Source organism: Pteropus alecto, unplaced genomic scaffold (genome assembly GCF_000325575.1).
Source record: "Pteropus alecto unplaced genomic scaffold, ASM32557v1 scaffold13, whole genome shotgun sequence".
NCBI classification, from domain to species: domain Eukaryota; kingdom Metazoa; phylum Chordata; class Mammalia; order Chiroptera; family Pteropodidae; genus Pteropus; species Pteropus alecto.
The window spans coordinates 877802-890663 of record NW_006434373.1 but is presented as its reverse complement, the minus strand read 5'-3'; the positions used below and the strand labels follow the sequence as shown (position 1 = coordinate 890663).

The 12862-nt window shown below is 49.2% G+C and overlaps 1 protein-coding gene across 5 annotated transcripts in view; it reads left to right on the top strand.

Moving 5' to 3' along the window:
* Nucleotides 1-12862, top strand: part of MCF2L (MCF.2 cell line derived transforming sequence like) — a 111959-nt gene that overhangs the window by 64083 nt on the left and 35014 nt on the right. For all 5 annotated transcript variants that reach the window (XM_015587389.2, XM_025045016.1, XM_025045015.1 and 2 more), the window contains exon 4: nt 8734-8824. In XM_015587389.2, coding sequence (XP_015442875.1) covers nt 8734-8824 — 91 coding nt within the window. The remainder of the gene's footprint in view (nt 1-8733; nt 8825-12862) is intronic.

Here is a 12862-nt window from a genome sequence, read left to right as displayed (position 1 = left end):
TCGTAATGGTCTTTCTCTGTCACTGTACCAGAGCCACTGGCCATGCGTGGCTATTTAAATTTAAAAATTAAAACTAAATGAATGCAAAAGTTCAGTCCCTGAGCCAAGCTAGCCATATTTCAAGTCACATGTGGCCAGTGGCTGCCATATGGGGCGGCTCAGATGTGGGGTGTTTCCATCTGTGGGGGTGTGCCGGCAGTGGTCGGGTCGGATTCCGCTGACAGTGGCCAAGCCTTTCGTTTTTCAGAGAAAAGGCCAAGAAGTTATTACCCTCGTCCTCTGCCCAGGAGGAGAAATCACAGCCCTCACCTTACTTGGAAATAATGACATTTTGCTGTGAGGAAAAAATATTCATAACATGCGACTGACCATCTTAACCATTTCTAAGTGTATAGTGAGGGAAGCTCATGCAAGTGTGGGCTTGGGGTTTGGGAAGCCTCCCCTTGCCACCCAGGCAGCACCTGCCACCTCGTCCGTCCCATGGGGGAGGCACAGAGTGGGAGACACAAGTCACCTAGAAGCCTGTGCAGCTAGAGTTTCAGCTCCAGGTGGGGAGGAGATGCCTGAGGCAGATCCTGGTAGAGGAAGGAGCCAGGTAAGCTTGGGCTGCCAGGTGAGCAGTGGAGATTCAGGACAGAGGAGGGGTGCCACGACCAGGACCTGTGCTCGGAGCAGGAGCTGGAAAGGCAGACGGCTGGGGCTGCAGCAGGAACCCAAGGTAATAAATAGATTCTAAACGGTCCTCAGCCTGGTTCTGACTCCCAAAGTGGTGCCTCTATGCGCCCGGGGAGCAGTTCACGCCACGATTACAAAGAACTGGCACCTTTTAATTTTTAAAATGTATTTAAAGAATTTATGTGATTGTTAGTTTTTTGGAGCATTTTTTAAAACTGCAGTAAGATCTTCATAATAGACAACTGAACCTCCTTAACCATGTCTGGGTGTATATAGTTCAGTAGTGGTAAGTGTATTCACATTATTGTGCAACAGATCTCCAGAACCTTTTCATCTTCCCAAACCGAAATTCTTTCCCCATTAAACACTAACTCCTTATCCCCCTCCCCTAGCCCCTGGCGCCTACCACTCTGCTTTCTATTTCTGTGAATTCGATGACCCTACAGACCTCACGGAAGTGGAATCACACAGTATGTGTCTTTGTGGCTGGCTTATTTCACTGAGCCTAATGTCCTCGGGTTTCATCCATGTCTTAACGTGGGTCAGAACTTCTTTCCTTCTTAGGGCAAATAATCGTCCATGGGATCGATGTGCCACATTTTGTTTATGCATTCAGCCGTTGATGGAGGAAGCTATGTTTTTGAGCTAGAATCCAGTCTTTGAAAAATAGATAACTCCAGTTTCCTCCTGCACTGAGTAGGCTCGAGTTAGACCGGGAACAGGGCTGCATGTAGACCTCTGCACTGTCTACAGTATTATCGCTCCTACCCTACATTCATTGGTTCAAGCGCATTCCAAGTACATTCATAATGATTCCTCCAAATATCATAGTTTTAGTTTTCTTTGTTCATTTTTGTCCATAAAAATTATATTTATTGATATGGGGAAAAAACTGGAAAATAAAAAACAAAAAAATGCATGTTTTCAGGCTCTTTAGAGAAATAACTTTGTGGTTTTTAAGTGGACGGCTCTTTTTGGGTTGTGAAGAGGCGAGGTGATGCTACCGCTTTGTGCAAAGGTCTCTTCGGCTGGGATCCCTCTTCTGCGCTCGTCCTTGTGTGTGTCTGGCTCTCGCCAGCCCTAATGGGGAGTGCCCGTGACTTTGAAAACGGGCACATTACCCCGAGTGGGAGTTTTGTTTTGTTTTGTGTTTTGTTTTTAAGTGTTTGATGTTTTTCTTGGCTGTTTTGCTTTCTGGGATGAAGAGTTAACCCGTGTTAAGATAAACACATTGCACAAATGTTATTATGAAAGGTTAAGCTTTTGAATCGTAAGAAGAGAGAAGAAACGTCCAGCAAAGAAAGGTTCGAGATTGAATGCTCAGGGAACGTATTCAAGGTCATGGGATTTGAACGTGTGCAGGAAAATCACATGGGCAGAGAGAAAAGTGGCCATTTTCCTTACAAAATGAAAACAAGGAAATTAAATTTTAAAAAAGTATTTCTAATATTTGCTAACTTTTGTACACCAGTGTCAAAATATGGGATGAAAAAGAGAGAGAAGCAAAGAAATGCAGTCAGGCGGGGGCCTGGGTTGGGGAGAGTGGGCCCACCTAAAGCCAGGATCCATGTATTCTGCAGGTTCTGCTGTGTGTCCCCCGCCCTCCAGCTGCAGTGTCCCCACCCCTAGCTGCCTTTCAGGACCCACCTGCTTGGCCAGGCCCCTGACATCCTGCCCAGCCCTCCAGGGAGGCTGGACCTTCTCCCCCACGGGACCCTAGGGTCCCCTGCCATGGATGGACAAGCTCCAGCTGACACTTGTCACACCACCTGCCAGGGATGGTCTAGGACGGATGCCAGCCTGTAACTGCCCCCTGCAAGCACGCCCTAGCCTGATGCCTAGCCATCACTGGCCTTGTCTCCTCTGGCGCCGGCTGAGCAGGCCTTGTTAGAGATAGCTATAAGAACACTCGCCAGGGCATCCAGTGTTACCATGGTCCTTTCTCACTGAGAAAGGGCTGCTTCACCATCCTCCAGCTTCAAGCTGTGAAACCCAGGCATGGGGTGGAGCAAGACCCAGCTGGAGCTGCGGGTATGCCCAGAAGCACACCCAGTCTGGCTCTGTTCCTCTTTAACTCTGATACTTTCTCCCTCTGCACAGAATCAGACTGTGTCGAAGCCTGCCTGGCTCGCTATGACCTGTTGATGTTTACGTTCCAAAAAACATCATTCCAGGACAATAGACCTGACTTAGCTGTGTCGGACCCTCAGGTCCTTGTCCACCCCAAGGGCTGGGGTCCCGTCCTAGTAAGCAGCTGCCATACCCACAGCAAACATGAGGATACGGGGAGATTTAGGGAGCACATTTCGCTTTCTCTGGTTGGTCCTGAATTGGAAGCAGGGACAAACACTGGGGAAACTGCTGTTATTGATTGAAACATCCAGACCCTCGGGGGCAGAGTGGTTGTTTGGCTTCTAGGATTATTGCTGCAGATAGTGGTCACCTTCCTGTAATTGTGACTTCTAGATGGCAAGTGGCTGCCTGGGCTGGGCGCTGAGACAGTGAGCTGGTTTTCTGGGCTCTTTGCTGCAAGTTGTGGGTCAGAGTTCTACTTTTATAAACTGGCCTGGCTGTTGTCCGACTGTATACTCAGTCTCTCAGTGGCAATAGTAACAAGGTTAACTTCTTTAAAGAATAGTTATAACCACTATGAAGGAGATTGTTTTGCTGCCGAGGGAAGGATGATTGGAAAACCAGTGGGGCTGACGGGAGGGCTTTGGAAACTGCTCGAGGAAGGGGAATGAGATTAAGGGAATAAACCCAGGCATGGGACTGCCTGACATCAGCAGGGGAGGCACAGATTCTGGGGTTCTTGGCACCAGACCTGGGAACACAGGCACACCACCCTTGAGGGGCTGGAGAAATCTGGGAAGGGGAGCAGTGCCCTGGTGGTGTGCTCCCTTTCAGATTTGGGCAAAGACAAAGCCAGGGGCACCCTGTAGCTATGGACATGCTGGAGAGGAGGGCTGACGCTGTGCTCAGTCTCATGTTGTTCATTCACTCGGGTGAGTCTGGGCCAAGTGCAGCAGGAGACAGAGAGTATGCAGCCCCGATGCCGTTTGCAGTCAGGGTCCACGGATGCAGCTCTCAGAGCAGACCCTCGGGGTGATGATGGCTCCTAGGGAGGTCAGAGTTTCTGCAGCAACACATCAGATTTCTTTGCTACCAGAGATCTGATAGGACCAAAAGCTCTCCCTACTGCACAGGAAGGGCAGAGGTAGCTTGGTGTAATGGGAGTCCTTCCTGGTATACCCCAAACCGGCTACAGAACCCAGGTAAGCCCCTTCTGAGTCTCTCCAGTGAGGTTTGGCTAATCATATCTAAGATCTTTCACACAGTAGGATCACTAAATCCTAATTCTAAAAGAAAGGCAGAATTGTTCTCATGGTTTCTCTGTAACTGGAGGTTTAATATGGTCTCTTTTCCTGAGAAGCTTCTGGTCACCCAGGAGGCATGTGGTGGCTTCAAAGGCCAGTGAGCCTGCACACAGCTAACCTAAGACAACTGGGTCGGCTGTTGTGTGGCAAGGGGAGCCTGTGGTGGGGGGCTCTCACAGAAGGCCCCGAGACTTGGGAAGCATGCAGAGCACGGCCACAGATTCCAGTGAATCTCTTGCAATGCCTTCAGCTTGTTAGGCCCTCTTGAGTGACAGTCCCTCCAAGGCTTAAAAGCCCAGATCAAGCTGGAGTCAGCCACATGTCCACAAGAAGATAAACACCCCAGCACTAAGGAATTTGCCCCAAAGCGGGGCTGTCTTAAGAGCTCCTGTCATCCTGGTTTTTAGAAGATCAGAAAAGCACACTTGAGCACTATATTAGTGCATTGAGAGTTAGATCCTCAGGCTCTGAGCCCTTCAGACTGTTGGGGCTGCGCTGGGCCAGGCATCACTCCAGCACATGGATTCAGACAGACGGCTGGGACACTGGGGCCAGAGAGGGCGATGGGCTCCCAGGAAGTCTTTGTAACCACATTACAGCTGGTTAAAGTTGGCCTGCCCCGGACCTTGCCACGCGAGGCACCCACTGCCTACCTGGGTCGTATGCGGCACTCACTTCCAACCACAAGAGGGCGCCATTAGTCAGACCACATTGTTAAACTGACTGCACGTTCCTCCTCAGCCTTAATCTGTTTCCACACTTGACTGGTGCTTTTGTTTATTCCTACAACCGGAACACGGGACATTTTAAATTGTGCACATGGCCAGCCTCGGAACACAGGCTGCTAACAAATACCTGCCCTCCTTGCTTCGTCTCCTGAAAGCCTTGCCTCCTTGAGAAGGGGAAGAAAACTGGCAGGGGGCGGGGCGGGTAGCGGCCAGGCCTTGGGGGCGGGGAGGAAGGGGACAGAGGCCAGGCTAGGCAGGGGGGTTTGAGATGCCCAGCCCTGATCCAGCCCCTCCTGGCCGTTCCGGAGAAGGCATGTCCTCTTCTACTCCCCAGTTATCTCAGCCTGGAGTGGGGCAGTGACCTTCTGGTCCTTCTCAATGGTCTCTTCTCCAAAAAACACCACCTGGCCCATCACCACCGTCAGCACCTGAGTGCTCACCTCCTCTCTCTCTCTCCCTCCAGCATGACACTGATGCCCCCCAAACTTCTGCATTGTCCTCCCTGCCGCACCCTCAGGGCCTGCTCCACACCACCTGAATGTCTCTTCAGCCTTGATCCTAGGTGGACTTGTCACTGCCCACTGCCCCCGTCCTTCCCATCCTCCCTTCCTGACCCTGTTCAGGACCCGAGGTCTATCAGCTGCCCCAGGTGCCCCAGCCCCATTCCGGCTCTTCCTCTGGGCAGAAGCTTGGGCGCTCAGACACAGCATCTCTCCCTGGCACAGGAAGACCACAGGGCTCGTCTACGGGACTAGCCACTTGGTTTGGGGGTCCCTGGACCAGCAGCATCAGCAGCATAGGGAGCTTGTTAGAAATGCAATACTGTTGGCCCCACTTTGGCCTCCTGAGCCTGAATCGGCATTTTAACGAATTCTTCAGGAGTCTTGTGTGCATGTTGCATTTGGAGAAGCAGGCACCTCCTCTGTCCCTCATCTCTCCCGACCAGGGCCATTCTGTCCTGAATGCCTTTCTTCCTCTGTCATCCTGATTTCTCTTTGTGTCTCTGCCCCGCCTGCTGTCCCTGCTCTGAATAGGGGGTGGGGGAGGAACCGAGTCCCACACTCTCCCACCAGTCCATTGAACAAGATGCAGCTCAGCCAAGAACTAGACGAATGTGATGCGGGGTGACGGCAGACCTCACTCACTGGCAGGGACGCCCAGCCCTTGTTTCTCTTCTGTTCTCATGCTGCTCACTGCTCCCACCCAGCGATGGGGAGGTTGGACCCATAGCTGACTGGCCTCCATGCCTTGGGCGTCTGAGAGCCACCCAGGTAAAGTTAGCAGGCCCCTGGCTGCCTAAGGCCAACAAGCCCTGAGGCGTTAGAGAGTGCAACAGTGAATGGGTAAATCCCAGAAACAGAGTTTATTCGAGCTCTGTGCCTCTTGATTATTTAGGCCAAAAGTGAGCTCATCGGCCTCAGCTGATGGGCAGCTGGCCAGGGCAGCCCTCTGATCCAAGTATTTCGAGATTGGAGGCTGACATCTGTGTGTTGCAGGCCATGTGTGCCCAGGGTACTGGGACACCTTGTGTGGCTGCCAGCTTCTGAACTATTTGCTCTCTGTTTACTCCACCGTCACCACCTTCAGCACAATCAGCCCAAGGCCTGGCATACAAGGGACCTTAGTGGGGGCAGCTTCTGGCGAGATCCAAGCATGAGCCGCCCTGTCTCCTGGGCACATGAGGTCACAGATACGGGCGTGGGGAGGCGGTGTAGCAGAATAGGGCTTCCCGAGCTCCAGGTCCTCTACTCATGTGGGCAGATCCAGACCCCCCTTAGCGTGGTGGCAGGTGGAGCACCAGGGCCCATGGGCTGCTGGGCCTTGGCTCCTGGGTGATGGGGCAGATCACATAGCCTCGCCCTGGGGCTGCAGTCGTGGAAGAGGCTCACAGGGTCTCTGTATCCTTATGTAAGATGCCTTCTGTTAGTTAAGTCTCGCGCCTCTGAGTCAGTGGTAGGAGATGTGGTAGAGACGAGATGAGCGGGGCTTGGAGGAGAGTTCTCCTGGGCCCCAAGCTGGATTCTGGTGTGTGGGCATCTTTGCTGTCTGCTTCAGGGGCCAGGTCCCCTCAGCACATCCTCCAATACCCAGTAGTGGTGCAGAGACCCCTGAAGAGGGGGCCGCTGCCTGGTCCAGCATTAGGATGCAGGCCAGGGGTGGGAGGTGTGGGAGGGGCGGGAGGAGGCCACATTATTCCACAGAGTGGACTTGGCCTGAGAGGTAGCATGCAGGTGGCTAAAAGCCCTCACTCGGGGCCAGACCACAGGGTTCACCCTGTCTGTGCTCACCAGCTCTGTAATTTTGGGCAAATGACTTAACCTTTCTGTGCCTCATCTCTCAGCTACCTCATATGGTTGTTATGAGGATTCAAAGAAGAATAACTGTCAAACTTTTAGGGTGGTGCTGGCCAGTAGCCACTCCAAAGAACAAAGAAATTGCTCTTTCCAGGAGGAGGGCCTGGGCTCCAGGACTAGGGTCTCTGTTCCTTCTCAACCTCCCATCAGACCTGTCTGGCTTGAGTTGGGCAAGTTGGTCACAGCCATCTATGAGGAGCGCTTGCTGCTGGGAGGGGGGGGCGCCGTCATAACGTGACACGTGGGTAACAACACTTGTTCTGGAGCATTTAGACAGCTGTGAATCTAGGTTTCTGGCACTGAAACTTGAGTGATATACAAAACAAAACAACCATTACCTTCATAAGAACTAAGCTGACCCAGAAGACAGTTCTGTCTGGGGCACCCTGTACAGCTGGGAAACACAACCATTGACATTTCATCGTGCATGTACACATGGGCTATGACGTCGACAGCAGAACGGCTATCTTCGAAGAAAGCTAAAGTGTATTCGTATAAATACCCTAAGTCCTTTGCTGTTGTTGAACCAGATTTCTATAAACAAGTGTGGATAAGAACACAGAATCAACAGCACTTACCCACAGAGGTGTGTACACAACCACACAGGTGTGCATTTTGTACATCACCGTCACCATCATCAAATCTGAGAGTCGGAAAAGATTTTGGATGTGACAGCTCTGGCTTTATTACATAACATTTATAGTAGTCAGTGTGCTTTCACAGAGTGCATAATTTATATTTGTTTCGTATCGTTCTGATTTTCACTTAAACCCAGAAGTGGCTCCCTTAGATAGGTTCAGTGACTTGGAAATTAAGGATTCTAGTCAGTGCCTCGGGCTGCCCTTCTCACTTCTGCATGGATTGGCTGGCAGTAGCAGCTGCTGGCATCACACAATTGGCTCGGATGTGAGATTAGCCAACGGAAGCGAACCTCCTTGTTTCTACGCTGTGACTCAGGCTCCTGCATTAGGCTAAGTCAGGACCACAGAGGTTATCATTACACAGCGACTCAGTGTTATCTTTATCACAGATGTTGCTGTTGCAAAGAGCCATATCTCCTCTCCCATTTTTAACAGATGCTTGTGAGCCTTCTGACACCTCAGGGATTTTCTCCCAAATTTCTAGAGATGCCTTCAAGAGCGATTTTCTAACGTGGATGAACACGGGGACCTCCGATGCTAGGACTAACGGGACGTGTGGTCGTAAAACTTATTTTGGCGGATTTAGCCAGCTGGTCAACCCAGAAAGGAAAGTAACTCAGCTCTCACTGTGGAACAAAAATTGACTGAGCTCCAGGAAAGATGGGTTCTGTCTGGATCTATGCCTTGTTATATGGTCGGTGTTAGGCTGGGAAATAAGCAACATACAGAAAATATCTGTCCATCTTTAGATAAGAGCAAGTTCTGGAAATTGCCTGGACAAGGCTCATGGAAATGCTGCAGTCTGCTCAGACGCCTACTTGGCAAGCATTTTACCTTGCAGTGCGGAAGTGGAATAAGGATTATAGGAGGAACCATTTTTTTATAAGGTTTTCTTAGAGATTACACGAAAGCCTGTCTTCTTGCTGCACACACTAATTGCGGATATCTCTCATCTCAGCTTACAAGATGCTGGCATTGGATTCATCCTGGTCATAGACCGGAGGCAGGACAAATGGACCTCGGTGAAGGCATCAGTCCTGCGAATAGCAGTAAGTGTCGGTGCCCGGGCCCCGTGATGCTCCCACCTGCTCTTCTCCTGGGCTGGGTGACAGCAGCATTTTCCTTCTAGCCTGGGTGGCAGTTTGCATTCTGGCTGGCCGTGATGCCCAGTGTGGCACAGAGCTGTTGTGTGCAGCCAGCTCGGAGCACCAGCCAGGGTGGCCTGAGGCCAGGCCAACAAGGGACACTCAGGAACTGCACCTCCTTGGGCTCTTCCAGTTGCTAAGGAATGTGTGTGCACGCACGTGTGTATGTGTGTGTGTGTATGTGTGCGTGTGTGTTCTCAAATGGGTTAACTCTTAGGGGGCCTGTTATAATTTGAAAACAATTCTACCAGCTGGTTTATTTTTGGCCATCAAGTATGATGTGAGATGCTCAAGATTTTACTGTGTATTTATTCTTAAATGGCACACAGGTCCTGAACAAGCAGAGTGTTCTTGAGTGTGTTATAGAGACTTTTCAGACTAGAAGTTTGGAATTATATTGAATAGCTTTTTCTAAGTGACCTTCCCCTTTCCAAGTGGGCTATTTATTATTTAGTTTTATGACTGAGTCAGATGCCTTAGCCTTCCTTGGTAATCCATTCCTGCATTTAGTAACCCTCGTTGCCAAATTTAATTTGTCTTTACATCCACAGAGTTGGATTACAGCCTAAGTGCTGTCTTCCAGGGCAGAAGAGCATCTAGTCTATGGCTATACCTTTCGCTGCTGTTAGCCTGCAGTAATAATTTAGGAGGGCAGAGTTAAGTCAGCAGAAAGCTCGTGAATCTTATCTTCATCGGTAGCTTCCACTCCCACTCACAAGCTCCACCATGGAGCACTTGTCACCATGCTGAATTTCACCCACGCTCGCTTCCCAGAAGGCAGCCAAAGGCATGGAAAGTTTGATTGTTGGCAAGCAGGGTGACCCAGAGCAATCCGGCCAGGGTCCTCGGCTATGATGGCTCTGCTGCTCCCAAGAATTTCTTAAAAACCTAATCGCCGATGGAGTGAAATTCTCCTAACCTCACGTTCTGGGTCTTGCGTTCAACCATCCTTAGTTCCTGGCCTCTGAGAGACTGCTGTAAAATGGAAGAATTGACTTCTTCCCCACAGACTGCCTCATAAATTCATCTTAACAATAATTAAAGGCTTAGTATCTGCTCTGGCTCTTACAACTTACATTGTTTTTGTGCAAACCTGTCCCTGGGCTGCTGGGCCCCACCCTTGTCTTTCTGTTAAGCTTTTCTCCCTGCACTGCCCCAGTATGTCTCCTGTTCCCTGTCCCAACCTGGCACACACTTCCTATGACATCATTTATCTGAAACAAATAAAAACACTTAAGAGTATTTTAAAAGAGATAGATATGTTCTATTATCAGCTTTCCTTTGTTCTAAAATCCCTAGAAACTTACTAAGGACTTTTGATATGCCATCAATAGTTAATAACCAGTGTGTCCATTTCATTATTTTAAATTTTAAAATAAATTTGCACACGATGTCAGATGGCAGGCTAAATTAAGAATTAAATTACAAGAAACATTGGGTCAGATGCACAATGGATTTACTACAAATATCCTGTGTTGGATACCACGACGTTCCCAGTCAAGTACATTGTTGTTTTAAAAGGTAATACTGTTATAATAACAACATTTTCAAGTCTAAATTATCAACCCAGTTCTTTTGCATTTATCTACCACTGATGTAAATCACGACGGAGACATCACAGTATGGCAAGGGTGTAAGAGTCAGCCTCCTTGCCATGACGGCCATCGATGTGCCCATGGAGTCCTGGCCTCTCGTTCGTGCTGGAAGGTGCTTCTCTGTGTCTTCGCACACATGCCCCTCTCTGGAAAACCCTCAGCCCTCTTCCCGTCTCTCAGTGGAGCAACAGTCCGCTCAGAGTCTCCTGCTTTGCCTTTACCTTATCAGAGTACACAGTCATTCTTTGTTTGCACTCCGTGGGTTCCTGGAAGTTAAGGCCAAGACCTATCCACATTCGTGCTGCCAGGCACCCAGCCTAGGCCCCGTGTGAGGCAGGTTGGCCATAAATCTCTCTCGAACTAATCAGTGGCTCCTGGTTAGAAACAAGAGGCCCTCCAAATGCAAGATTGCTTTTTTAAGAAACAAAAAATTATTTTTAAAGCAGAAATCATTCTTTAGAGCCTCCTACAATTCAGCAGTAGTGTCCAGGGCCAGCCTGCCCGTGCCGTTGGTGGGTGTTATGTTCTTGAGTTGCCAAGTACAACTGGAGTTTTAGTCATCATCAAGTTTAAGATCAGATGAATTTCTGAAGTGGGCTGGCTCATCTTTGAAACTTTGTTTTGTGCAAATTGTAACTGAAAAGTCGGTGTTTGAGTTTTTATGTTTGCACTGATTTTTACACAATAAAAGTAGAGGATTTTTTTCTATCTTTTTTCATGTAAATCTTGGAGTTCCCCAAAACTGGTTTAGAAATCCCAGAAGTTAGCATTTTCCCAGCAGAATTGTCAAAAATGCTCTTTAAACTTCAATTCTTTTTGTTATAAGAATTTACTGATCATATTAATGCCAAAAATTCTATTCATGTATTCAGCATATTTATTGAGACTCTGCATGTGCCTGGAGCCCTGCAAGGCTCCACGCGGGGATATAAGAGGGGGATTGACAAGAAGTATACAACCAAGTGGGTACAGACAGTTGACAGAACATTGTGATAGGGGTTATCCCCAGAGGTGCCAGACGAACATATGGGGGTGCCTGAGATAGTGCCGAGGTCATAGGGCCGGCCAGGTGCTGTCGCCTTCCTTGCGCATATGTCCATCTCTAAGCCAGGTTCAGATCTGATCTCCACCGTGGCTCTGCAGAGGGGCCGAGAGGTGGAAGACAGAGCTGGCACAGATGTCCTGTGCAGGGGAGTTGGGCAGGGCAGAGCTGGCACACTGATGCCATTATCCTGGACTATGAACCCAGACCATCACCTTCAGCTAGCCAGTGGTCTCGTCTAAGAGGGCTTTGGGAAAATGACCACCTAGTGTCAGCCAGGCCAGCACCCTCAGGAGGAATCTGCACAGGCACAGGTGCTCCAGCATGCATGATTCCACCGGGGCACCCGGGCCACTTTGCTGCAGGTGCTACAAAAGCAAGCCGGTGGCAGAGGCTCTGTTTATCTCCAAATGTGTCTGGACACCCAAGTGAGACTCAGCACTTACATAACACCATGTAATTCAGGGCTATTTTTAGCCACCATGTGTGCTGTCTTGTGAGCTGAGCTTCCCTTAATTCGGGGTGTTCTTTTTTCTTTTTTGGATGCCTTCAGCTTGGCTGGAAATAGAAAAATAAGACATTGAGGGAGCCAAAGTCCAATGTTCCTAAAATCAGACTTGCTGTGCCACCATCATGAACAGAGCCTCCATCAGCTCCTACGAGGCCTTGGGGGAGATGTGTGTGCTTACCTGTCACAGATCATGGTCTCAGCTGGTGGACACAGAGAAACAAGACCCAAAGCTGAGACTTAAAATGTCACTCTTTGTCCAAGAGTTGGTTCGAGTTTGGACTGCTCTGGGATGGATGCATCTTCTGTAAATATTTAAGTTTACTCTTCTAGGATTCCACTTTGAATTTTACTCCACTTCTGCTATGTATGTGTGAGCGTGTACGTGTTAGCATTTAGGGATTTTGTCATCGAGTGTACAGATTTATGTTTAGAGCTAGCCTAATTCAAGCTAAATCTATATCCTAGAGCATGCTGCCGAAGAAAAGGGAGGTCAACGTCGTTTTGCATGGAGCAGAACTCTGGTTTTTGCATGTAAAGTCAATGTTGTCTGTGTGTGCAGAAAAGTTACAAAATGAAGTATCTGAAGGATCCAGGATTTTTAGATCATCCAGTAAATACGCCATATGTGGCAAAATCATATTATATTAAACAATGCTAGTGAATTCTTACCATATGCCAATTACTAGAGATCTAAGCTCAGGGTGGCGAGAACCCAGTGGAGGTGAAGAAAGGAGCAGTGTGAGCACCAGGAGGGCTTCTTGGCAGAGGTGACATCGACAAAAGTCAGAAGGGAA